Here is a 22,909-nt window from a genome sequence, read left to right on the forward strand (position 1 = left end):
GCTTTCGTGAGCTGCCGTGAGCAGCCGTCCAATGGCCGGCAAGCCACTGCCTCAGCTGGGAAGAGCGCAGTGATAATACCAACATGGACCAGTGGAAGCGATGTCCTCCACAACTAGACTGAAGAACTAAAGGACAGCAACCTCTCTGTTCCCCTTCCCCGATTCCCCAATAAAAATCTTTAAAAAAAAAAAAAAGAGCACAAGCTCTGAGCAACAGGGCCACCGGTTCGATTCCCACATGGGCCAGTGACGCTGCGTCTGAGCTGAGCTGCTGCTGAGCTGCCAACAGGTGGCAGGATGGCTCAGCTAGTGAGAGCATGTGCTCCTAACAACAAGACTGCCTGTTCGATGGTGTACTATGCCCACTTGTAACTAAGACTGAACCCTGCACCTGGAGCTGAGCTGCCGCCCGAATGGCTCAGTGGATAGAGCGTGCGCTCTTAACAACAAGGCTGCCGGGTTCGACTCCCACATGGCATGGTGGCTACACCCACCCACAACTAAGATTGTAACACAGAACCTTGAGCTTAGAGGCCACGAGCTGCCAACAGGCAGCCAGATGGCAACTGGCGCCCTCTACAACTAAGATTGAAAACAACAACTTGGCTGGTCCCCCTCTCCAATTCCTCAACACTGTACCCCTCCCGCAATTCCCCAATTTAAAAAAAAAAAAGTGTATTTACAGACCTGCCATCACCACTATCTAATATCAGAACATTTTAATCAGCCCAAAAACCCAGTACCCATTAGCAGTCACTACCCTTTCCCACCTTCATCTAGCCCCTGGAAACCACTAATCTACTTTTTGTCTCTGGATTTGCCTGTCATGGGTCTTACACATAAATGGAGCCATACAGTATGTGGCTTTTTTTGACTGGCTTCAATTTCACATAATGTTTTCAAGGTTCATCTCCATGTTGTAGCATGTATCATTACTCCATACCTTCTTATTGCCAAATAATATTCCATGGTATGGCTATATCACATCCATGATGGACATTTAGGGTTCTCTTTTTTGGCTATTATGAATTATGCCACTGTGAATATTTCATGTACAGTTTTTTTGTGTATGGACATGTATTTTCAGTTCTCTTGGGTATCTACATAGGAGTAGAACTGCTGGGTCATATGTGTTACTTTTTGTTTCACATTTTGAGGAACTGCCAAACTGTTTTCCAAAGTGACTGCATTATTTTGTATTCCCCCCAGCACTGTATGAAAGTTCCAGATTCTCCGCGTCCTCACCAATGCTTGTTATTGTCCATCTTTTTGGTCCTCGCCATCTTACTGAGTGTGAAGTGGCATCTTGTTGTGGTTTTGGTTTGCATTTCCCTACGCCTAATGATGTTGAACATCTTTTCATGTGCTTATTGGCTACTGTATGTCTTCTTTGGAGAAATGTCTATTCAGATTCTTTGCCCATTTTTTTAATTGGGTTATTTGTCTTTTTATTGTTAAGCTGTTTTATTATTGAGGAGTCCTTTTTATGTTCTGGATATACAGGTCTCTTATCAGTTATAAGCCCCTTATCTAGATACAACTCCCTTTTTATCTGATATGTAATTTGCGAATGTTTCCTCCCATTCTTTGGGTTGTCTTTTCACTTTCTTGTTGGTATCATTTGAAGCACAAACATTTTTTCATTTTAATGAAGTGCAATTTATCTTTTGTTGTTGTTTGTGAAAGAAATCATTGCCTAGTCCAAGTTCATGAAGATTTACCCTTATGTTTTCTATTAAGACTTTTATGGTTTTAACGCATACATTTTTAGGTCTGTGATCCATTTTGAGTTATTTTTTATATGGTATGAGGTAGGGGTCCAACTTCATTCTTTTGCATATGGATATCCAGTTGTCCTAGCACCATTTGTTGAAAAGACTATTAAATGGTCTTGGTACTCTTGTCAAAACTAATTGACCATAAATTAGGAGTTTATTTTTGGATTCTCCATTCTAGTCCAATGATCTGTATGTCTATCATTATGCCAGTATCACACTGTCTTGATTACTGTAGCTCTATAGTAAGTTTTGAAATTGGGAAATGTGAGTCCTCCAACTTTGTTCTTCTTTTTCAAGATTGTTTGTCTCTTCTGTATCCCTTGCATTTCTATGTGATTTTTAGGACAAGCTTTCCAATTTCTATAAAAAAGCCAGTTGGGATTTTGATAGTTGAATTTGTAGAGCTTAACAATATTGTCTTCTGATCCATAAATATGGCATATCTTTCCATTTACTTAGGTTCTCCTTAATTTCTTTCAACAATGTTTTGTAGTCTTCAGTGTACACATGTAATACTTACTTGGTTAAATTTATTCTTTTGATGCTTTTTGTAAATGGAATTGTTTTCTTGATTTCATTTTTGTATTATTCATTGTAGTATGTGGAAATGCAGTTGTATCCTGCAACCTTGCTGAATTCATTGATTAGTTCTAATAGATTTTTAGTGGATTTCTTCGGAGTTGCTACATACAAGATTGTGTCATCTGCATACAAAGATAGTTTTACTTCTTCCTTTCCAATCCAGATGCTTTTTATTTCTTTTTCTTGCCTAATTGCCCTCACTAGAACCTCCAGTATAGCATTGAATAGAAGTGTCAAGAGTTAACAAGTTTGTCTTCTTAGATTATTTTTCTTTCTTCTTTTTTTTTTTTTTTTGAGCCATCCTGCCACCTGTTGGCAGCTCATCTCAGGCCGGAAATCGAACCAGCAACCCTGTTGCTCAGAGCTCGCACTCTGTAGTGATCTCTTAACCAACTGAGCCACTCGGCCGGCCCCTTAGGTTATTTTTTAAAAATATATCCATTTGGTCCTAATCTTGAGAAACTTAAATTCACAGTGGAGATGAAATTGAGGTTTAAATTCATGGGTGGAAGAGCATGTTGTGGGCTAGAAGAAGGACGTCCTGAAAAAAAAACCACAAAACCTTGGGATTTGGCTTGGCTGACAGGAGAGAGGTGATCTTTAGGCATGAATGGGCACTTGAACAGTGTAAAAATTGGGCAGTAAGGGTAGAGGCACTGTAGTGCTGTTATACTCACTGTAGTCGATCACCCAGCGATGCTGGCCTTCCATTGCTCATGCCGCCTGACTTCACAGATCCCCACTGCTCCCAGATAGTCCTATACCTTTCATTCACCTATTAGTAACTCCCTAAAGTACAGTGTTTCTCAAGATGAGTCTACTGTCCTCTGCATTAGAATCGCCCAGGGGATCTGTTAAATACACAGATTCCTTCATCCCAGATCTGTGGTGCTAAATCAAAATTTCTGGAAGTGAATACTAAGAGTCTACTTCCCAAGCGATTCTTGCATACTGTAGCGTTTGAGAACCACTACCCTAAAGCACCTTGTGTAGCATCTTTCCCCAGCTTTTCCACCACATTCAGGCCCCTACTCCTACTTAGCAGGCGAGCTTCCCTCTGACGGAATCCTGCAAGTCGAGATCGTTAGGGATCTGTGGAGGTCCCTCATCTTCCTTCCTCTTTACCTCAACAGACCAGGATCCTTCACTTTTCATCTCTTCCTGCCCGCTCTCCTTCCTCTCATTAGTTACCCATACCCTCCCAGCAGCTGGCTGGACAAGAATCGGACTGCTGGAGAAAGGCCCACAACAGCATCGCTACAGAGCTGCCCACGTGCAGGGGGCAAGCCAGGGCCACCTAGTAGCTTCCCAGGAGCAGTACACCTCCCTCTGCTGGTGCCTCTTCTAAATCACCATCAAACAGGGTGACCAAACACACCGGCGCATATTCGAAGGGCCCACATTTGAGGCCAGATCAATGCATAAATAGATCGTATTTGAACTGTAATGCATTTCTGGGCATTCTGAATGTCTGGGTATGTGTATAAGAGAATAGGCACTGTTGTATTTTATCAGTGTTAACCAGTGGGAAATAGTTTACTTACTGCGGAATACATACATAACATGCGTACATGCATATATCATTAAAAAAATCAATTCATCAAGCATCAGCAGTCTCCTCTTTTTCTGGCTGCTTCCCTCCCACAAGCTTGAGAGACCCTCCCTATTTTGAAAACCCTTTTGTCTGGCCCTGCTACCTCCTCTAGCCATTACCTGATTTCCCTGCTTCCTCTCAGAGTTAGCCTTCTTCCGAGAGAGTACTGTACCCATAGCCTTCACTGCCTCATCTCCCCCGTCTTCTCCAGCCTTGTGCTGTCAGCAGCAGCTCCCACAGAGGTTCCCGATGGTTTCCTAGGTGTTCAGTCAGTGCTGTTTTCCTCAGTTCTCTCTGACCATCTCCTCCTCTGGTGTCTGTTCTCCTGCTTTCCAGTGTGGAGCATGTGCCCATTCCTCAGAGGCTAGCCATGACTCTTCTTTTCTTCCCCGTGCACTCTCCCTGGACATCTTGTCTCCTGTCTCCAGCTCTCACACTCGTGAATGTCCTCTAAATTTTTATCTCCAGACCCTTATTTCTAGTGTCTGATAGGCATTTACTCCTGTGGGTCCCCTAATATCTCAAACTCAATATCCAAACCCAACTGCTGTCCCTCCACATGGCATGGCCTTCTCCACTCTTTAATTCTTATCACCGATTGAAAGTTTAGCCAGCCTCCAAAAACCAGCTCAGACACCTTCTCCTCTGGGGAGCCTGCCTGACATTTCCAACCTGAATTTAATTCCGGCACCTGAAACTACGAAATAGGCTTTTTACCCAATCCAGCTCCCTCTTAGTTTATATGAGGAAGATGAGGCCCCAAACAGTGAAATACCTACTCAGGGAGACACAGCTTTTCCTAGAAAGTCACTCTCCAGTGCTCTTTCCGCTACACCAAGCGGGTTTGTAATGCCTTGAGTGCTTTCAGTTGCTCTTACGGCATATAATCATCATAAACTGCCACGTGTCCACATTAGGGTACTTGGCCTGTCTATAAAGTTAGAAGGTCCTTGAGGGACCTTGCATGTTTCTCATATATCGCTGAGCTCCCCATTGTGCCTAATTGAGGAATCGTCACTCAGTTGGGTGCTCAATAAATATTTAATGGATGAATGAAAGAAGAGAAAGTTACCTTATAGATTTTCCCTGATTAGGGCCTAGCCCAGTGCCAGGTAAATGTAGACACTCACTCAGAAAATATTTATTGGTAGGCTAATACTTAATAATAATAATAATGCAACTTTACTATCAGGCTGAAGTGTTTGGACTCTCTTCTGTAAGCATTGGGGAGCCATGCTGGTTCTAGGCAGAAGCATAAAATTAGGAAAGTACCGTGTTAGGAGAGTTAATCTGGCAGCAGCAGCAGCAGAAGGAAGAGGAGTGGTGAGTCAGGAGCTCCAGGAGGGAGCATAGAAAGGATTGGTCTGGGTTGCACCTTAAGGAATTGAGAGGGAGAGACAAATGGACATTTTGAAGGGAGAAAAGAGAGGGTGACTATGATGTGGAGGAGGGAGGAAGGGGAGTAGAGGATGGTATAGAGGCAGGATTTTGGCGTGGAAAGTGGTGCTGTTCTTGAACAGTGGAGAGAGAATGGCCTCTGAAGGATGTTAGATACCATAACTGCTGTGTCACATGCATGGTTTCAGCCTAATTCTCAGGATAAACTTTCAAGTAGGTGTCACCCTTGCCTGTGGGTCGGGAAACAGGCTTTGAAACCATTAAATCAATATCTGAACCCAGTGTGTCTGACCTCAAAGACTGTTCTTTCATCCCTCTGTGCCTCCCAAACATAGGGAAGGAGAGAGATTTGGAGCTAAGATTACAAAATTAAATCTATTCGTGCTGATTGGAGGTTGTGGTGGTGTATCGTCATGACTCTTAACAGGTCCATCACAGTTTCTCTCTTAGATTAGGAGCATCCATAAAATCATGACCATGAGTCCTTTTTCCTGTCTCTGCATATCTCAGAAAGAACTAAGTTAGATGCAAGAAAGGACTTCCCAACAGTCAGAAGTAAGAGGCCCCAAAAATGAATGAGCCTTTCTTTGGGGGAGATTTTTAGGAAATCGTGTTCCCTTTCTCTAAGTCTAGATTTACAGATAGACAAGATACCTTCTTCCAGGTTCCTTGCAGCTCTCAGGTTCAGACAAACCTCTCATTAGCCCCCCACACTGCAGTGATAGTATCTCCCTTTCCTGTGGCTCCTGCTGTGTTTTTTAGACCTGTTCAAGGCTTTTTTTTTTTTAATTAACTTCAGCTGGAGCTAAATAGTTGAACATAGAACCACGAAATTCTTGGTCTGGTCAGCCCCAGGCCCCTTCAGAGCTCATAGGAAGAACCCTCTTCAACTTTTATCAAGCCTCCCCCTGGAGCAGGTTGGGGTGTTCTTTTAGGCTGCTGTGTGTGCCAGGCCCTGGGCTAGGTGCTGGACACACTGGTGAGCGAGGAGCATCCAGTCCCTTTTTTCCAGAACTTTACAGACAAGTAAATACACAACTATAGTGCATGATAATACATGCTCTGATAGGGGAAGTACATTTTTAATCCTGCAGTTCCCCTATGTGAGAAAATGGACAGAGACAGTGTACAGTGAGGACACTGTAAAAAAACCAAAGCTTCGGGCTGGTGTCTCCCTGGTCTCCAACATGCCCCAGCTATGTTTCATGGTCCTGTTTCCGTGGGTGAAGGATTCTTTTGGTTTGTTTGGGGTATTTTGGGTTTTATTAGAAATCTATATTGGTTTTCAAAATCAGAGAGCAAGGAGTTTTAGATTATATACTTTTAGAATTATCAGCACAGAGGCCCAAGCATTGCCTGGAGAGTTTGTTTCCTAAGTGATATTCTCACTTTGTTGCCTCCCCTCTCAGTCCTGCAGGTGGCAGGAGGGGACCTGCTCAGTCTGTGGGAGCACGGCACTGGCTTGCTCTCAGCTTGCAGCTCCACCTCCCAGCTTGACTCGCTCTCAAAAAAGAAGTCCTGCCAGGAGGGTGTGGGTGGCCTCCGGGCAGCTGTGCCGCTCAGCCCGGCTGCCCCCTCTCGGCCCTGCAGGCGATGAGCCTCTTTGGAGGCTTTGTCTGAGCCCTTCGGGCCCTCTCCTCCTGGCACTGCTTGGCTCAGGAAAGCGGGAACTGAAAGTTCTCCCTTCTCCCAGTGGCCCTCTCACTGTCACCTGCTCTCCCTCCCTCCTGGAGGTCCCTTCTACCCTCCCAAATGCCATTGACACTGGCTCAGGGAAGCCCTTGGTCTGGAGAGGACTGGGAAGGGGGAACAGGACAAAAGAATGGTGGCTTTCAAACTGACTCCCTGCTAGCTTTCCTTATCCCTGCTTTTAAAAAATAAAAAATAATAATTGTAAGTAACTTTTATTGCACACACGCTCTGTGCCAGGCATCGTCTTAAACATTTTATGGGCATTGCCTCATTTAAAGTTTACCCACCCCCAGAGGTGGGTACTCGAGCATCCTGTTTTGCAGATAGGCTACAGAGTTTGTCATTGAGTTTGAAATCAGGAACATATCTTTGAAAAGCTGTCTGGGCTCTGGCTTCTGTTTTCTCTCATCTCCTTCTGACTTTCCCCATAAAACATGAACTCGGAACCAATCTAGAAAAAGGGTAGTTGGCATCAGGGTTCCCCCCTGTAGGCCCCTGATTATATACTAGTATTCACTCTCCTCTCCTGATTGAGTACCTCTTTCCCCTACCTAACTACAGAGCTTCTTCTGAAGTCCTGACACTATTCTTTCTCTCCTCCTCCCCCCCTTTCCCCCAGGACCCTGCTGGAATCTTTGAGCTGGTAGAGGTGGTCGGCAATGGAACCTATGGACAGGTGTACAAGGTGAGACTAATGGTGCAGAAGCATGACTGACTTCCATGGGGTCCTCTCAAGAGGGGTGGAAGAAGTGGGCCTCAGGTCAGGAGATTTGCAGGACTTTGGGAGATTCCAGAGGCTGGGGGCCCTGGGAAAGGGGAGACAGAGGAGAGGAGCATAAAAGTAATGAGGGAAGAAAGCAGCAAGAAGTGGGGTGTTTCGGCTGGCCTCGGCCTGGGTTTAGAACTAGTCTTGGTCACAGCAGGAATAGGCTTGGAGCTGAATGGGGCGTGAGAAGGGGACTTGTGAAGGCAGTGAGAAGGGTATGGGGACGTATGTGTAAGAGCTCACCTGGGAGTTCAGAGCAGAGCTCAAGCCAAAGTGCAGGTTTGGCTGCTCCCAAGACCACAGAGAGATGCAGGACTTGAAGTGGGTGGGATCTAATGGGTGACCTTCTGCAGAGGGGAAGTGGCTTTCTTGAGCTCCCATAGCTGGCCTGCAGCAGGGCTGGAGCCAGCGCCCAGGCCTTCTGCTTTTGAAGCTGCCTCTCCCCCACAGAAATAGCGTTTCCTTGGCCACTAATTGTAGCTCTTAGCCTGGCCAGCCCAGTCCTCTCACTGGCCGACCACTGGCCACACTTGAATGGGGGGAGGTGGCTGCAGCAGAGAGATATTCAAGGTGGATACTGCCCCAGAACTGGAGGCCTCCAGAGCACACACCAGCTTCTTTGTCTCCAGACATGATGCTGGGTCTTTTCACAAGACTTCTCTGTATCTCAAGGGCCTGTTTCTTGGGTCACTGGGACCATTTGCCTTACTCTTATCTTCCTTCCCTGTAAGCTTTGAGGAAAAGGTGCTCCCCTTCCCCCGTTTCCCCATCTCTTGCCTAGTTGTTGCCATGGAAGTCGTAGCTCTGTGTTCTACTCCTCTCTGGGTGGACTTGGGGTCTTGAATGACTGCTGAGGATAAAAATAATCCATGGGCTTGCAGTACCCATGTTCATCACCAGGAGGGGCTGCCTTCCCTCATCCTGCTCTTCCCCAGGAACCTTGGACTTTCCTGTCCAAGCCTGAGATGACTCCTGCTAGGAGTTTCAGGAAGAGGGGGCATATCAGGGACATATTCTAAAAGGAGAAGTTTCTTCCCATTAGCTGGTGATGAGGCCATCGACATGTCAGTCAGCCCTTCTGTGTTTCCCTGAGTTCCGTAAAATCTCAACTGGTCTCCCTCTTGAGTGTTTTAGGGAGGAGACCCTTCATCTTTATCAAGCACAGTGCTTGGAAATCCAGGCTTGGTAGTTTTTCCGTAGCCCACTGTCTCCTTCTGTGACCACCTCATAAATTGAAGTGTCTAACCACCACGAGGGGCACTTTCTAAGACAGAAAACAGCCAGAAGGTGTGGCTTCTCCCAGAATCAAGCCCTCCCCAGCATGGACCCAGATCCCTCCATGCCCTCCATCTCTCCGTCCGCAGGGTCGGCACGTCAAGACTGGGCAGCTGGCTGCCATCAAGGTCATGGATGTCACCGAGGTAGGGAGTGTCATGGGGCAGAGGGAGGGTCAGAACATAGAGAAGCGGGCTCACCTCCTCGCATTCCCCTAGGACGAAGAAGAAGAGATCAAACAGGAGATCAACATGTTGAAAAAATACTCTCACCACCGCAACATTGCCACCTACTACGGAGCCTTCATCAAGAAGAGCCCCCCCGGAAATGACGACCAGCTCTGGGTAAGTGCCTTCCTGCCTGCCCCCTGCCCCTCCTTGCCCGTCCCTGTTTCCAGGCTGCTCGTTAGGAACTCAGCATCAGTGCTGAGAGCCTCCGTTTGCGTGCTCTCCCTTTAGTCTACACAGCCTCTCCTGTGTCTGGATTAAGGGATCTCGAGACCCACATAGGCCACCCCCACACTTTACAGCCCCTTGTTCCTCTGGGCGTTTTGATGGCAGGGGTCCTGGGTTTTGCTCCCACCTTTGCCCTGACCAGTTCCTTACCCTGTGTCCAACAGGCACTTTGTAAGTAGGGAGCGATGTAATTCTAGCGAGGGCTGGGAGAGACCACAGGGAGGTTAGTTCATCAGTTCTCCTGCCTTGGCACAGCTCCTGGGAAAGCAACAGACCAAAATGTTTGTGGGAAGCAACGGGGCTTGGACCCCTTCTGGCAGTGCACAAGCGCTTCTGGATGATTGTTCTAACCAGAGCTTGCTGTAGCTCTTTTGGCCTCCCGCAAATTCCCTCCTGGCCCAGAACATTCCTAAGTCATTTGCCCTTCCTACCTGGACACTGGTGCCAGCTGATTCCTCAGCCTCCCTCTCTCTGGTACTCAGCTAGTCCCAAGGAGAGAGCAGCAGGGAACATGACAGTGGCGGTGGCTTGGGGTAGGGGTTGGAGCTCATGCCAGGTCTCCCCTCCCAGCAGTTGCCAGATGAGTATTGAGCACCTTCTGTGTACCCTGCACAGATAAGCATAAGTCATGGTCCCTGCCTCCTAGACACTTAGTCTTTTTGAATTCTCTCTTTCTCACACAAATGAAGGTGAGTAATGTGTCAGGTAGGTTTGCCTACCAACTGTGTGTAGTGAGAGGACCGGAAGCCAGGCTCTAGTGACCAAGGCGCCCCTTTCTGGACCTGTAGGGCTTTGTCCTCCCGTTGTGCTCTGCTGTCCAGGGGTAAGCCCAGATGTAGGGCATATGCAAATTACTTGTATTGCATATGCAAATAACCATATCCTCTAACCATTTTCTGTGTTGGGTGTGGCTTTTAGAAAACGTACAGTGAAAACATTTGGACAGGCATGCTGGTTCCCAGGGGGACTTCCCATTTGGCACCTGCCTCTGGGTCTCAGTGGTTTTTCTCTGGAGGATGCCGTAGGGTGCTCTCATCTCCCTGCATTGGCCCTGCCACTGTTTGCGGAGTTTCTCCAGAGTGCTACCAGGTTCCGTCCTGCAGCTCTCCGGTAGACCCCAAGTACTGTTTTGTCTCTAGCAGACCTGGAGAGTTGCGAATTCTAGCCACTTTCTTGCCTCTGTGTCAGAGATGGAAAACTTTTTCTGTGAAGTGGCAGGTAGTAAATATTTGGGGCTTTGTGGGTCATACTGTCTGTTACAACTACTCAGCTCAGCCATTGTATCATGAAAACAGTCATAGACAGTGCATAAGTGAATGGGCATCACTGTATCCCCCCAAACCTTTATTTAGGACACTAAAATTTTAAATTCATATGGTTCTTCTTTTGATTTTTTTTCCCAGCCATTTAAAAATGTAAAAACCATGCTTAGCTCACTGGCCATAGTTTGCCGACCCTGCTCCAAAGCAGTAGTTCTTAACCGTTTTGGGTCCCAGTGAGGATCTGATGAGAACATTGGACCCTTCCCCAAGGAAAATGCACATACCCTCATCACTTTGTCTACAATTTCAGGGATTCCTTGGGCTCCTACTCCGGACCATCTCCCCAGACCCACCTTCCCTGTCTTTTCCGACTGTATTCCCTTTTCCTTTTTCTCTTAATCTCAGGAAATTCTGTGGCCTTTGCGAGGGGGTCACATGGCCCCTGCCCTCCAGCTCATGCCAGTTTGGGCCCTAAGGCCTCTGGTTCTCCTCCAGGGGGCTGGCAAGGGAAGGAGGCCTTGCCTGACTGACGCTTTTCCTTCTGGTACTCCCTGGGACGGTAGCTGGTGATGGAGTTCTGCGGTGCTGGGTCTGTGACAGACTTGGTAAAGAACACAAAAGGGAACACCCTGAAGGAGGACTGTATCGCCTACATCTGCAGGGAGATTCTCCGGGTGAGCACCAGGCCCCTCCCCTCGCCTCCTGCTCCTGGGCCACCCCTGCTGGAGTGTCTCCCTGGGCATGGACCCTCCCTGCACTGAGGAGATGGAACTGATGGGGGTGGCGGTGGAGACAGGGTCCCAACCTTGGGGATTCTCAAACTGTTGGAGACAAGCACCTCTGTTTTCAAGCTCTGCCACTTCTCCACTTGCAACCCTTAGCTGCTGGGAATTCCTGGGAGCCAGCACTCGGAGGAAGCTCCCCCAGGAAAGCTCAGTCTGTTCTTGGGCACGTGGCAGCCCCGTCCAGACTGATGACTTCCCCTCCCCTCATCCCAGTCCAAGTCTTCGCTTTCCCACCACCTCCAACACCAAGGCTAATTTTCCCTACTCTTCTGTCCCAGGGTCTGGCCCACCTCCACGCCCACAAGGTGATCCACCGAGACATCAAGGGGCAGAATGTGCTGCTGACAGAGAATGCCGAGGTCAAGCTAGGTGCGCTGATTTCTTTTAGGCAGATGGGGCCCTCTCACCTCCAGGACAGAATGAGAGGCCCCTTTTCCCCTTTGGTGGCTTAATTCCCACTACCTGTAACCTGGGAGACTTGCTTCTCCCTTTCATATCTCCTCTTCTGGGATGCTCTGCCTCCTGCTGAAAATCACTCAAGAAATTTTTTCCCCGCTATTTGTTATGACCCACGTGCTATGCAGGTCCCTCTGGGTAGATGAGTTTTTTTGACCTGGGATGTTGTCCGTTGGACCTTTCACCTTGGTTTTTCTCCAAGATACAGGAAAACTAGGGTCAGGTTCTTCAGGATGTTGATGGGATGGAAGAGGTGCCGGGGAGTGTCTGGGTAAGGCCAGGACCTCAACTGCTCTGGACACGCACACGTTGTGTCTGAGATGAGGGGAGCAGACATGATGCTCTGTTATGACCCCTCCCTTCATGTCTTCCCAGTGGATTTTGGGGTGAGTGCTCAGCTGGACCGCACAGTGGGCAGGCGGAACACTTTCATTGGGACCCCCTACTGGATGGCCCCAGAGGTCATCGCCTGTGATGAGAACCCTGATGCCACCTATGATTACAGGGTATGGAGCAGAAAGTATGGAGCATGAAAGCAGCCAAGGGCAGGAAGTGAGATGAGGGTGATGGGTAGTTTGGGGGACAAAACGAAGGTCTAATGACGTATTAGCTGTGAGGGATTGGGGACTATTTTGTGGCAAGGAAAGTATGGATGGGAATATTGGGTGAGTTGGAGGATAGTGCGGGGTTAGAAGAGAGGGGACTCAGGAAGGGGGATGTGGTAGTGGACCAGGAAGTGGTCCTAAAGAGATCAGGAATGGTAAGTGAAGAGTTGTCGGGAACATTCATTCACCTGTCCTTTCTTCTCTCTCCTCCATAGAGTGACATTTGGTCTCTAGGAATCACAGCCATTGAGATGGCAGAGGGAGCTCCCCGTAAGTACGGAGTGTGGGAGAGAAAGGAGGGCCCAGAAAGTGGCTATAGGGAGGAGGCGGGTCATGGGAGGTCATGGTGAGAAGGGCTCTTTCAGGCTCCCAGCATGGCAAAGGGCCTGATGGTATCTCTTCCATGTCCCAGCTCTGTGTGACATGCACCCTATGCGAGCCCTCTTCCTCATCCCTCGGAACCCACCACCCCGGCTCAAGTCTAAGAAATGGTAGGTCTTTGGGGTTTAGTGTCTAGAATGGTCTCTGGACAAGGCCACCCCTGTCTTAACCCTCTGCGTTCAGGCTTGGATCTGCCAGACCATAGAAGAAGTGTTGAGAGGGGTGGCACTGGAGGTGCTTGTGTTAGGATATGGAGAAGACAGGAGGGAAATAAAGATGGCTTTTGAAGGAATGTTCTCCCCTCTTCCTCCTGTGATGCCCCCCCCTCCCCCCACCCTTCCGAGAGGACCTGCCTAGCTGAGCCACTGTCGTTTCCAGGTCTAAGAAGTTCATCGACTTCATTGACACATGTCTCATCAAGACTTACCTGAGCCGCCCACCAACGGAGCAGCTGCTGAAGTTCCCCTTCATCCGAGACCAGCCCACAGAGCGGCAGGTCCGCATCCAGCTCAAGGACCACATTGACCGATCCCGGAAGAAGCGAGGCGAGAAAGGTCAGTGTATGAGGAGGGAGGTGGCTGGTCTCAGGACACATTTCAGCCCCTGCTCCTCTTCACCATCCCTTGTTCTTCTTGGCTCCTCGTCAGGCTCCCCTCCCAGGCCTCAGTTCTCTGTCCAAAGGGATCTCCTTTTCCAAACTTCCAACTCCAGAGGGGTTTCTCCTGTTATCAACAATCCAAGTCAGCCTTCCAAATGAGTGTGGCCTGGGCCGGCCGAGTGGCTCAGTTGGTTAAGAGCTCGCTCAAGAGTGTGAGCTCTGAGCAACAGCGGTTCAATCCATCCCGAGCTGAGCTGCCGCTAAGCTGCCAATAGGTAGCAGGATGGCTCAGCTTAAAAAAACAAACAAATGAGTGTGGCCCTTTTACATCTTTACAAAAGCTTCCTGTTGGGCACATGCATGTGTAAGTATGTGCACACATTCAACCACATCCCAGCCACTGTGGGGTCTAATCCCCATCTCTGTCCAGGCCCAACCTGGGACCCACTGTCACCCCATTGCTCCAAGGGAGTGGGCAGGGACCCAAGTGCGAGGTCATCCACACAGACCTTATTGGTTATCCCCATCTAAGGTTTACCTAACCCAGGGTGGGGTCTGGGGCACTGGGTAAAGAAACAGCAGTGATCTCCCCCCTGCAGAGGAGACAGAATATGAATACAGTGGCAGTGAAGAGGAAGATGACAGCCATGGAGAAGAAGGAGAGCCGAGGTGGGCTTGGCAGGTGGAGGTTGGGGGCCATCACTTTCCACTTGAGGGGACAATTAGTGGTCCTTAGCTTGGGGACACTCAGTCTGGGGGTGGTGGACACAGAGTTAGAGATCCTAAAACAGCCTGAGCACTGAGAAAAAATGGACCAGATGAATGAGCAAGAGTTGGGGAGAGGGTGGGTGATTCAGAGCTGCAGGCTGGGATGTTACAGGACAGGGCTCAAGACTGGGTGGGGGGTGGGGGATGGGGCAGTCAGTCCTCCTGGTCACCTGGGAGTTAACCTGAAGTAGACTGTCTGGTCCAGGTAAAGCACCCACTCAGTTGGCTCCCCAGGCATGGGAGAGGGAAGTGGCGGGGTTCTGACTCCAGCCTCCTATTGCGCCCTCCCACCCCCACCCCCACCCAGCTCCATCATGAACGTCCCTGGAGAGTCCACGCTACGCCGGGAATTTCTGCGGCTCCAGCAGGAAAATAAGAGCAACTCAGAGGCTTTAAAGCAGCAGCAGCAGCTGCAGCAACAGCAGCAGCGCGACCCTGAGGCACACATCAAACACCTGCTGCACCAGCGGCAGCGCCGCATAGAGGAGCAGAAGGAAGAGCGGCGGCGAGTGGAAGAGGTGGGGGAGGGCTGCCCTGGGCCACCCTTTGCCGGGTGGCTCCACAGGCTGTGTGGGCTCCACTCCTGGTTTCATGGGGTGGGGAGAGGAGAGCCAGCAGGGACTTCTAACCCCTTTCCGTTCACATGTGTGGGGGAAGGCTCTGTCACGTTGGAGGCCCCACCCGCAGGCACGCTGTGTCCCCACCAGCCTCCTGTGGATGGCTGTGCATGGTTGTGCTGTCAGCATCCATTCAGAACAGAGCCACTTCTGAAAAGCCATACTGGTTCCCCACGTACAAGACTGTCTCTGTCCTTGTTTCTACATATAAACCTCCACTTCGGGTTTGTCTAGCCCCAGTGACCTTCAATCTCCGGGAGCAGGAGTCTGTGTACAGACAATTCAGGCCTCTCAACATCTGACTGTCAAGCAGCTTTCTGGTCTGAACATGAAAAAGATCCTTCTGAAGACCCTCCTTTTACTTTTAATTGTTTCGGTTTAGATTTGCTGGAAAATAGTCATGTCTATTTGACTAGTTGGAGGTGGGTGGGAGGAATTCATTTTAATAGAGATCTTTTTCTTTTTCTTTGGGCAGACTCTTTGAAAGATTGTGAAAGGGCAACCTGAGTTATTGATGTTTGCCAAGGAGCTGGTGAAATCCCTCTCCTCTTGGTTGCTCTTTCGTGCATGGGCCCCTGCTTCCCTCTTGTGGCCAAAGGCTATCATTACAGCACACTATTTGGATTTATAGACCCATTGATTTGAGAGGCCAGGAATGTGTGTAGGGTTTGTTGTTACTGACTCTTTGGTTGGTTTGTTTGGTGGGGGAGTGGATAGAAGATATTATCCAATTCGACCCACTCCAAGGGCAGCAGTCAGCCTCTCAGCCTCTCTGGTCCCCAGCCCACAGCTACCTTAGACAAGCAGTTTTTCCCAAGCCAGGACCCAGTGGGCTCCTGTGCTGGGGTAGGTAGGTTTGTCAAAACAAGTCGAAGCCATTCTCTCACCATCATCCCTAATGAGAAGGAGACCTGCCCTAACTGTCCAACAGGGTCCTCTTTCCAGGAGATGTCCAAAAGTGTGCTGGGGTCCCTGCCTTCCAGGGCTGCGCTGTCTTGAGTGTCTGGAGCATTCTTTAAGACGTACCTTTCTTCGCCCTCAGCAACAGCGGCGGGAACGGGAGCAGCGGAAGCTGCAGGAGAAGGAGCAGCAGCGGCGGCTGGAGGACATGCAGGCCCTGCGGAGGGAGGAGGAGAGGCGGCAGGCGGAGCGGGAGCAGGTACAGCGCCCCCAGCACACACCCCCCTCACCCCTTCCGCCCCTGGCCTCCCTGCCCACTCCTGCTGCCTGCCTCCCCTGCTCCCCAGTACCCTTTTCCCCTTCTTTCCCTACTCCTAGATTCCTCCTATCTTTTCCAGCTTCACTCTTTCTCTCTGTTTTTTCCCACCCTTCAACCCCAACCCCGACTTCCTGCCCTCCTGTCTCTGTGCCTTCATTCCCCATCTCTTGGCCCACCCCTGACTCCTCTCTCCTGCACCTTCCCTCATGGGTCCTCTGGCCGCCTCGTCATCCCTGCCCGCTGCGGGGCTCATCCCATTCCCCTCCTCTCTACTGCTCTTCCCTGCTCTCCTCCTCATCCTCACCCCACTGATCCCTTCCTCCTCCTCAACTCCTTTGCCGCCGCCGCTGCCCCTCCTCCGCCTCTTCCTCTTTCCCTGCCCTGTGCCCCCCACCCGCCACCCGCCCCCCCAGGAATATATTCGTCACAGGCTAGAGGAGGAGCAGCGACAGCTCGAGATCCTTCAGCAACAGCTGCTCCAGGAACAGGCCCTACTGCTGGTAACGGGGTCCCCCAGCTTCCTCTGGGAAGATTCGTACTCAGAGCTTCTCTGCCAGAATGGGATGGGAACACTTCATGGGAAGGGACTCTCCCAAGCGTCAAGGGAAGACATCTCTTCTCTAGGCAGCTGGAGAAAAGAAAGGGCATGCTGACTCTTAACTTCCAGGGCCACCCCCTGCTGAGCCCTCTCTCCCTACCCTTGGGCCCAGGAATACAAGCGGAAACAGCTGGAGGAGCAGCGGCAGTCAGAGCGCCTGCAGAGGCAGCTGCAGCAGGAGCACGCCTACCTCAAGTCCTTGCAGCAGCAGCAGCAGCAGCAGCAACAGCTTCAGAAGCAGCAGCAGCAGCAGCAGCAGCAGCAAATCCTGCCTGGAGACAGGAAGCCCCTGTACCACTATGGTCGGGGCATTAACCCTGCCGACAAACCAGCCTGGGCCCGAGAGGTACTCCCTACCTCCTGTGCCACCTAAGACACCATCCTCCCTGTCCCGCTGCCTGAGGCCTGGGAGCTGCAAGAAGCAGCCCTGAGAAGGGGAAAGGAGCACGCAGCACAGGCCTGAGGGCTGGTGCAGTGGGGCAGGTGGGGACCTAAACTTGAGAACAGGGAAGCAAAAGCTGGCCTGCTTGGCATCCTTTCATGTCACAGGTAGAAGAGAGAACGAGGATGAACAAGCAGCAGAATTCTCCCTTGGCTAAGACCAAGCCAAGCAGCACAGGGCCTGAGCCCCCCATCCCCCAGGCCTCCCCTGGGCCCCCAGGACCACTTTCCCAAACTCCTCCTATGCAGAGGCCGGTGGAGCCCCAGGAGGGACCACACAAGGTGAGTCGCTCCCCATTCCTGTCTTAACACACAGATGTAGGGAGCCTCACTCAGCGCAGGTACACACGTGCGCGCACGCGCACACACACGCACACAATCGTACATACACATCCTTAGCCAGGGATCGTAGACCTCAGAATACATGTGCAGAGATGTCACCTGTTTGCTGCTGTATGTCTGTTCCTATGTCTTACCTGTTCTTGGACTCTAGGAGCCCCTTTCATTCGATGGATAATTGGAAACCAGAGGCTTTACTTACCCCTTCCTCCCAGCCCAGGCCCCAGCTCACTGGTGGGGATGTGCACAGAGCGGGCAGCCCACCCTCCCTGGTCTCTCCCCGCAGAGCCTGGTGGCACACCGGGTCCCACTGAAGCCATATGCAGCGCCTGTACCCCGATCCCAGTCCCTGCAGGACCAGCCCACCCGAAACCTGGCTGCCTTCCCAGCTTCCCATGACCCCGACCCTGCCGTCCCCACACCCATTGCCACGCCCAGTGCCCGAGGAGCTGTCATCCGCCAGAATTCAGACCCCACCTCCGAAGGGCCTGTCCCCAGCCCGAACCCCCCAGCCTGGGTCCGGCCGGATAATGAGGCCCCACCCAAGGTAAGGACAGCCCTGCGAACCAGGACAGAGCAGAGAAATACAGTTGATCCTTGAACGATGTGGGGGTTAGGGGCGCTGATCCTCCGTACAGTCAAAAACCTGTGTATAACTTTTGACTTCCCAAAAACTTAATTACTAATAGCTTGCTGTTGACCAGAAGCTTTACCGTTAACATGAACAGCCAACTAACACATATTTTATTAAACGTATTTTATGTACTGTATTTTTACAATAAAATAAGCTAGAGAAAAGAAAATGTTACTAAGAAAAACATGAGGTAGAGAAAATACATTTATAATACTGTATGTGTTTCTTGAAAAAAATCTGCATATAAATGGAGCAGTTCAAACCCGAGTTGTTCAAGGGTCAACTGTAGTAAGAGAGGAATTGGAGGGAGCAGCAAGGTGGAGATGGGTTCAGGGTTGGAAGAAAAGCGAAGGATAAGGTATCCGCCATGGCCCCTGTCCCGCAGGGGTTACCCTAACGTCTGGTGACTCACGAGTGTTTCACAGTGATGCCAGTGGTGAGTGTGAGAATGGAAGAATGCCCAGGGTGTTGGAGAAGCACTAGGGGCAGACTTTCTCGGTTAGAATCCCAGATTCATAACCCTGGACAGATATATTCCCTGAATTCAGTTTATTTCTCCTTAAAAGCCTGGAGAGGACCTTTCCGAGTCCCTTGGAGTGGGTGAAATGTTTTGGAGTGCCCAGCACAGTGCTAGCTAACATCAACCACACTGACTCCTTTTTCTTCTCTTTTCAGGTGCCTCAGAGGACCTCATCTATTGCCACTGCCCTTAACACCAGTGGGGCCGGAGGATCCCGGCCAGCTCAGGCTGTCCGTGCCAGGTACCACCTGGGTGAAGTTGGGCGGCAGCCTAGGAGCAGGGCCGGGGGCAGAAGGGATTTTGCCAGGTTACCCACTTAGGGGTGGGCAAGCCCCAACCCAGTCACCTCAGCCCCCTCCCTGCCCCTGCCCCCGGCACCCCTGTGCTCCCTCCACAGACCTCGCAGCAACTCCGCCTGGCAAATCTATCTGCAAAGGCGGGCAGAGCGGGGGACCCCCAAGCCTCCAGGGCCCCCTGCTCAGCCCCCTGGCCCGCCCAACGCCTGTAGGTAATGGAGTTGTCCCCCCACTCACTCCCACCCTCACTTCTGCCACCTGCTTCCCCTGGTGATGGCTCCTTGGGTGCAGCTCAGCCCCCCAGGGAGGGGAGCACCTTGTCTTCCTGACCTTGCCTCTGCCTTCCTACAGTAACCCTGACCTCAGGAGGAGCGACCCTGGCTGGGAGCACTCAGACAGTGTCCTCCCCACCTCTCACGGGCACCTCCCCCTGGCTGGCTCGCTGGAGCGGAACCGTGTGGGAGGTATATGAGCTGGGCCTCGTGGCCTACTCGGGGGCCTGGACACAGTCTCTGTCGGGGTGGACCCTGCCCTTGACAGCTTAGGACTGAGACCGCCTTGGAGGCGGGTGGGGACTGGGCTGGGTGCGGAGCATGTCACTGAGCTCTGGGATTCAGGCCTGAGGGGTCAGCCCAGGATGGCTTGAGGATCCCCTGTCAAGGTGTCAGTGACCTCCTTCTCCCACCCTGCCATGTCCAGCCTCCAAACTGGACAGCTCCCCAGTGCTCTCCCCTGGGCACAAAGCCAAGCCTGATGACCACCGCTCACGGCCAGGCCGGCCCGCAGTAAGTCTTCGGGTGGCAGCTGTGGCCCTGCCTTCTCCTGGTCTGGGGTTTTGGGGGGCCAGGGGTGGGGCCTTCATTAATCTGTGAGAGGGGCTGTGGGGTAACAGGATGCACTTCTCAGTTACTAACCTTTCTTAACCTCTCTCCTGCCGTTTCCTGGCCGCCCTTCTTCCCCTGTGGCCCCTCCCAGAGCTATAAGCGAGCCATTGGTGAGGTTAGTGAGAAGGGGCCTGCTTGCGGGAGCCTCTCCATTACCCTGCCTCTTCTCCTCTGGCATCCTTTGTACCACTGTCCCCGCCCCTCCTCACCTCATGAAGCTCCTCCCCTGCAGGATTTTGTGCTGCTGAAAGAGCGGACCCTGGATGAGGCCCCCCGGCCTCCCAAGAAGGCCATGGACTATTCATCGTCCAGTGAGGAGGTGGAGAGCAGTGAGGATGATGAGGAGGAAAGCAATGGTGAACCATCAGAGGGGAGCAGAGATACCCCTGGGACCCGGTATGGGGGCACGCTGGGGGTGGGGCGCTCCCACATTGGAGGTACCCAGAGAGAAGGGTTGCAGGTTGCATGGGGGGGGGGCTCTCGGGCAAGTCAGAGGGAAAGTGGTTCCCCGTTTCCTAGAGTGGGGAGCCCTGGCTGTCAGTGCTGGTCAGTTCTTCTCTTCTTTCTCGAAAGAGTGGGTTACAGGGACTGGTGTTGCCATTTCTCTCCCACTGCCCTGTCAGTAGGGGTTGGGCCTGTTCAGGTTCCTCTGTTCAGCCAGCCTTCCCCAAGCGCCGGGCACAGGACACCTAACAGTGGGGCAAAGACTAATTGCTCAGTGAGGGCTGAGTGTTTTGAATAGAGACTGAAACCAAAAGGGCTAGGCCTCTTGCTCTCATCTGCACTTGGGTGGCAGGCAGGGCCTGAAGGACTCATGACCATCCTCTCTCCCGTAGCAGCGATGGGGACACAGACAGTGTCAGCACCATGGTGGTCCATGATGTGGAAGAGATAGCCGGGACGCAGACCCCCTACGGGGGTGGCACCATGGTGGTCCAGCGTGTGAGTAGACACCCCATTCTTCTTAGCGCCTGCTGTGCACCCTCCTTGGCCCCAGCACTGGCCCTTTCCCTCTGTTCCTTTAGACTCCTGAAGAGGAACGATGCGTGCTGCATTCTGACAGCAACGGTTATACAAACCTGCCTGACGTGGTCCAGCCGAGCCACTCACCGACTGAGAGCAGTAAAGGTCAAAGCCCCCCCTCGAAGGATGGAGGCAGTGATGTAAGTGGGTGCAGGCAGGTCCACGGGGCCAGGGAAGAGCACTGGCAGTGGGCAGGAGAGTCCAGGGGTGCTCAGGGGCACTGCGGTGGGCGGGCAGAGCACCTGGGAGCAGTTAGCCAGGGTTTTAGGGGGATCTGGAGCCTGGGAACAAGAGCAGGGGAAGGGCCACAGATGGGGTCTCGTGCTTGCCTGACTACTGCCCCTCCCCCCACAGTACCAGTCTCGTGGGCTGGTGAAGGCCCCTGGTAAGAGTTCATTCACGATGTTTGTGGACCTAGGGATCTACCAGCCCGGAGGCAGTGGGGACACCATCCCCATCACAGGTGAGGATGGGAGGACAGATCTGCCCCCAAGTCCTGGAGAGGGGCACGAACCTCTGATGACACGGGTTCACAAAGCAGTCACAGCCTTCCTTTTGACCTGAGCACCTGCCTTGGCGCAGAGGCAACAAGGGCTTCTGAGGCTGCTTTGACCCAAGAGGAAAAACGCTCAGAGCAGCCCAGGGACCTGTGTGACAGAACAAGGCCTTTTGCGAGGCCTTGTAGCTGTTTGAACTACTCTGTGCATCTCCTCCAGTCTTTCCCTTTCCTTCTGAGTATTTGGAGGACCCAAGACCAAGTGTTAAGGGTGGGTTAAGACGAGACAGGGTAAGGGAGCAGCAGCCCACCTCCCTTCCCTCTCTCCCTGGCAGCCCTAGTGGGCGGAGAGGGCAGTCGGCTCGATCAGCTGCAGTATGATGTGCGGAAAGGCTCTGTGGTCAACGTGAACCCCACCAACACCCGAGCCCACAGTGAAACCCCTGAGATTCGGAAGTATAAGAAGCGCTTCAATTCCGAGATCCTGTGTGCAGCCCTTTGGGGTAAGCCAAGGCCAGGAAGGAAAAGAGGGATCTGGTGTGCCCATGTGCTCCTGGTCAGGTGAGGGCCTGGCTCTGCCTCTGATCTGCCCAAGGGCTCCTATTGCAGGCGTCAACCTGCTGGTGGGCACGGAGAACGGGCTGATGTTGCTGGACCGAAGTGGGCAGGGCAAGGTATATGGACTCATTGGGCGGCGGCGTTTCCAGCAAATGGACGTGCTGGAAGGACTCAACTTGCTCATCACCATCTCAGGTGTGTGTGGAGGGCGGGGCCGGGACCGAGGGGAGGAGGTCAGCTCCTCCGCGCTCGCACCATCTTCAGCCTGGGCGGAGGGCAACCTTGGTCCAGTAGCCAGAAGCTGGGGCCACCTTTCCACCCCTTGTGGTACACAGAAAAGGATGGCGGGGAGGTAGAATCTGGACCTCCAATGAAGGGTTGTGTGTGTGTGTGTGTGTGTGTGTGTGTGTGTGTGTGTGTGTCTCTCTCTCTCTGTCCGTCCTTACCACTCAGGGAAAAGGAACAAACTGCGGGTGTATTACCTCTCCTGGCTCCGGAACAAGATTCTGCACAATGACCCAGAAGTGGAGAAGAAGCAGGGTTGGACCACTGTGGGGGACATGGAGGGCTGCGGGCACTACCGTGTTGGTGAGGAGGTCACAACAGAGTGGCCAGGGCACATTTATTTATGAGAAGAGGGAAACGGGGGCCTGGGCTTAATGTCCTTGAAGACAGAGACTTGGGGCCTGGGGTTGGGGTGTAGTGAGAGACCTGTGGGAGGGGGCTGGCAGCCCAAGAAGGGAAGTCCCAGCATCCCTCTTCTTCTGCCGCCTCCCAGTGAAATACGAACGCATTAAGTTCCTGGTCATTGCCCTGAAGAACTCCGTGGAGGTGTATGCCTGGGCCCCCAAGCCCTACCACAAATTCATGGCCTTCAAGGTAATCCTAG

The 22,909-nt window shown here is 51.8% G+C and overlaps 1 protein-coding gene across 8 annotated transcripts in view; it reads left to right on the top strand.

Moving 5' to 3' along the window:
- The window catches only part of MINK1 (misshapen like kinase 1), a 52,499-nt gene that overhangs the window by 27,686 nt on the left and 1,904 nt on the right, over positions 1-22,909 (top strand). Inside the window, exons 2-30 of one of the 8 annotated variants that reach the window (XM_019664871.1) lie at positions 7,664-7,729; positions 9,175-9,231; positions 9,304-9,429; positions 11,366-11,476; positions 11,866-11,956; positions 12,419-12,549; positions 12,864-12,918; positions 13,061-13,139; positions 13,408-13,583; positions 14,227-14,296; positions 14,703-14,913; positions 16,055-16,171; positions 16,645-16,731; positions 16,942-17,175; positions 17,379-17,552; positions 17,896-18,156; positions 18,919-19,004; positions 19,161-19,271; positions 19,411-19,523; positions 19,759-19,844; positions 20,035-20,058; positions 20,176-20,339; positions 20,780-20,885; positions 20,969-21,106; positions 21,321-21,429; positions 21,798-21,965; positions 22,072-22,215; positions 22,474-22,608; positions 22,799-22,899. In XM_019664871.1, coding sequence (XP_019520416.1) covers positions 7,664-7,729; positions 9,175-9,231; positions 9,304-9,429; positions 11,366-11,476; positions 11,866-11,956; positions 12,419-12,549; positions 12,864-12,918; positions 13,061-13,139; positions 13,408-13,583; positions 14,227-14,296; positions 14,703-14,913; positions 16,055-16,171; positions 16,645-16,731; positions 16,942-17,175; positions 17,379-17,552; positions 17,896-18,156; positions 18,919-19,004; positions 19,161-19,271; positions 19,411-19,523; positions 19,759-19,844; positions 20,035-20,058; positions 20,176-20,339; positions 20,780-20,885; positions 20,969-21,106; positions 21,321-21,429; positions 21,798-21,965; positions 22,072-22,215; positions 22,474-22,608; positions 22,799-22,899 — 3,531 coding nt within the window. The remainder of the gene's footprint in view (positions 1-7,663; positions 7,730-9,174; positions 9,232-9,303; positions 9,430-11,365; positions 11,477-11,865; positions 11,957-12,418; positions 12,550-12,863; positions 12,919-13,060; positions 13,140-13,407; positions 13,584-14,226; positions 14,297-14,702; positions 14,914-16,054; positions 16,172-16,644; positions 16,732-16,941; positions 17,176-17,378; positions 17,553-17,895; positions 18,157-18,918; positions 19,005-19,160; positions 19,272-19,410; positions 19,524-19,758; positions 19,845-20,034; positions 20,059-20,175; positions 20,340-20,779; positions 20,886-20,968; positions 21,107-21,320; positions 21,430-21,797; positions 21,966-22,071; positions 22,216-22,473; positions 22,609-22,798; positions 22,900-22,909) is intronic. The other 7 variants (XM_019664872.1, XM_019664874.1, XM_019664875.1 and 4 more) reach the window with 7 other exon arrangements.

The sequence above is a fragment of the Hipposideros armiger genome, unplaced genomic scaffold, assembly GCF_001890085.2.
Source record: "Hipposideros armiger isolate ML-2016 unplaced genomic scaffold, ASM189008v1 scaffold_431, whole genome shotgun sequence".
In the NCBI taxonomy this organism is placed as follows: Eukaryota; Metazoa; Chordata; class Mammalia; order Chiroptera; family Hipposideridae; genus Hipposideros; species Hipposideros armiger.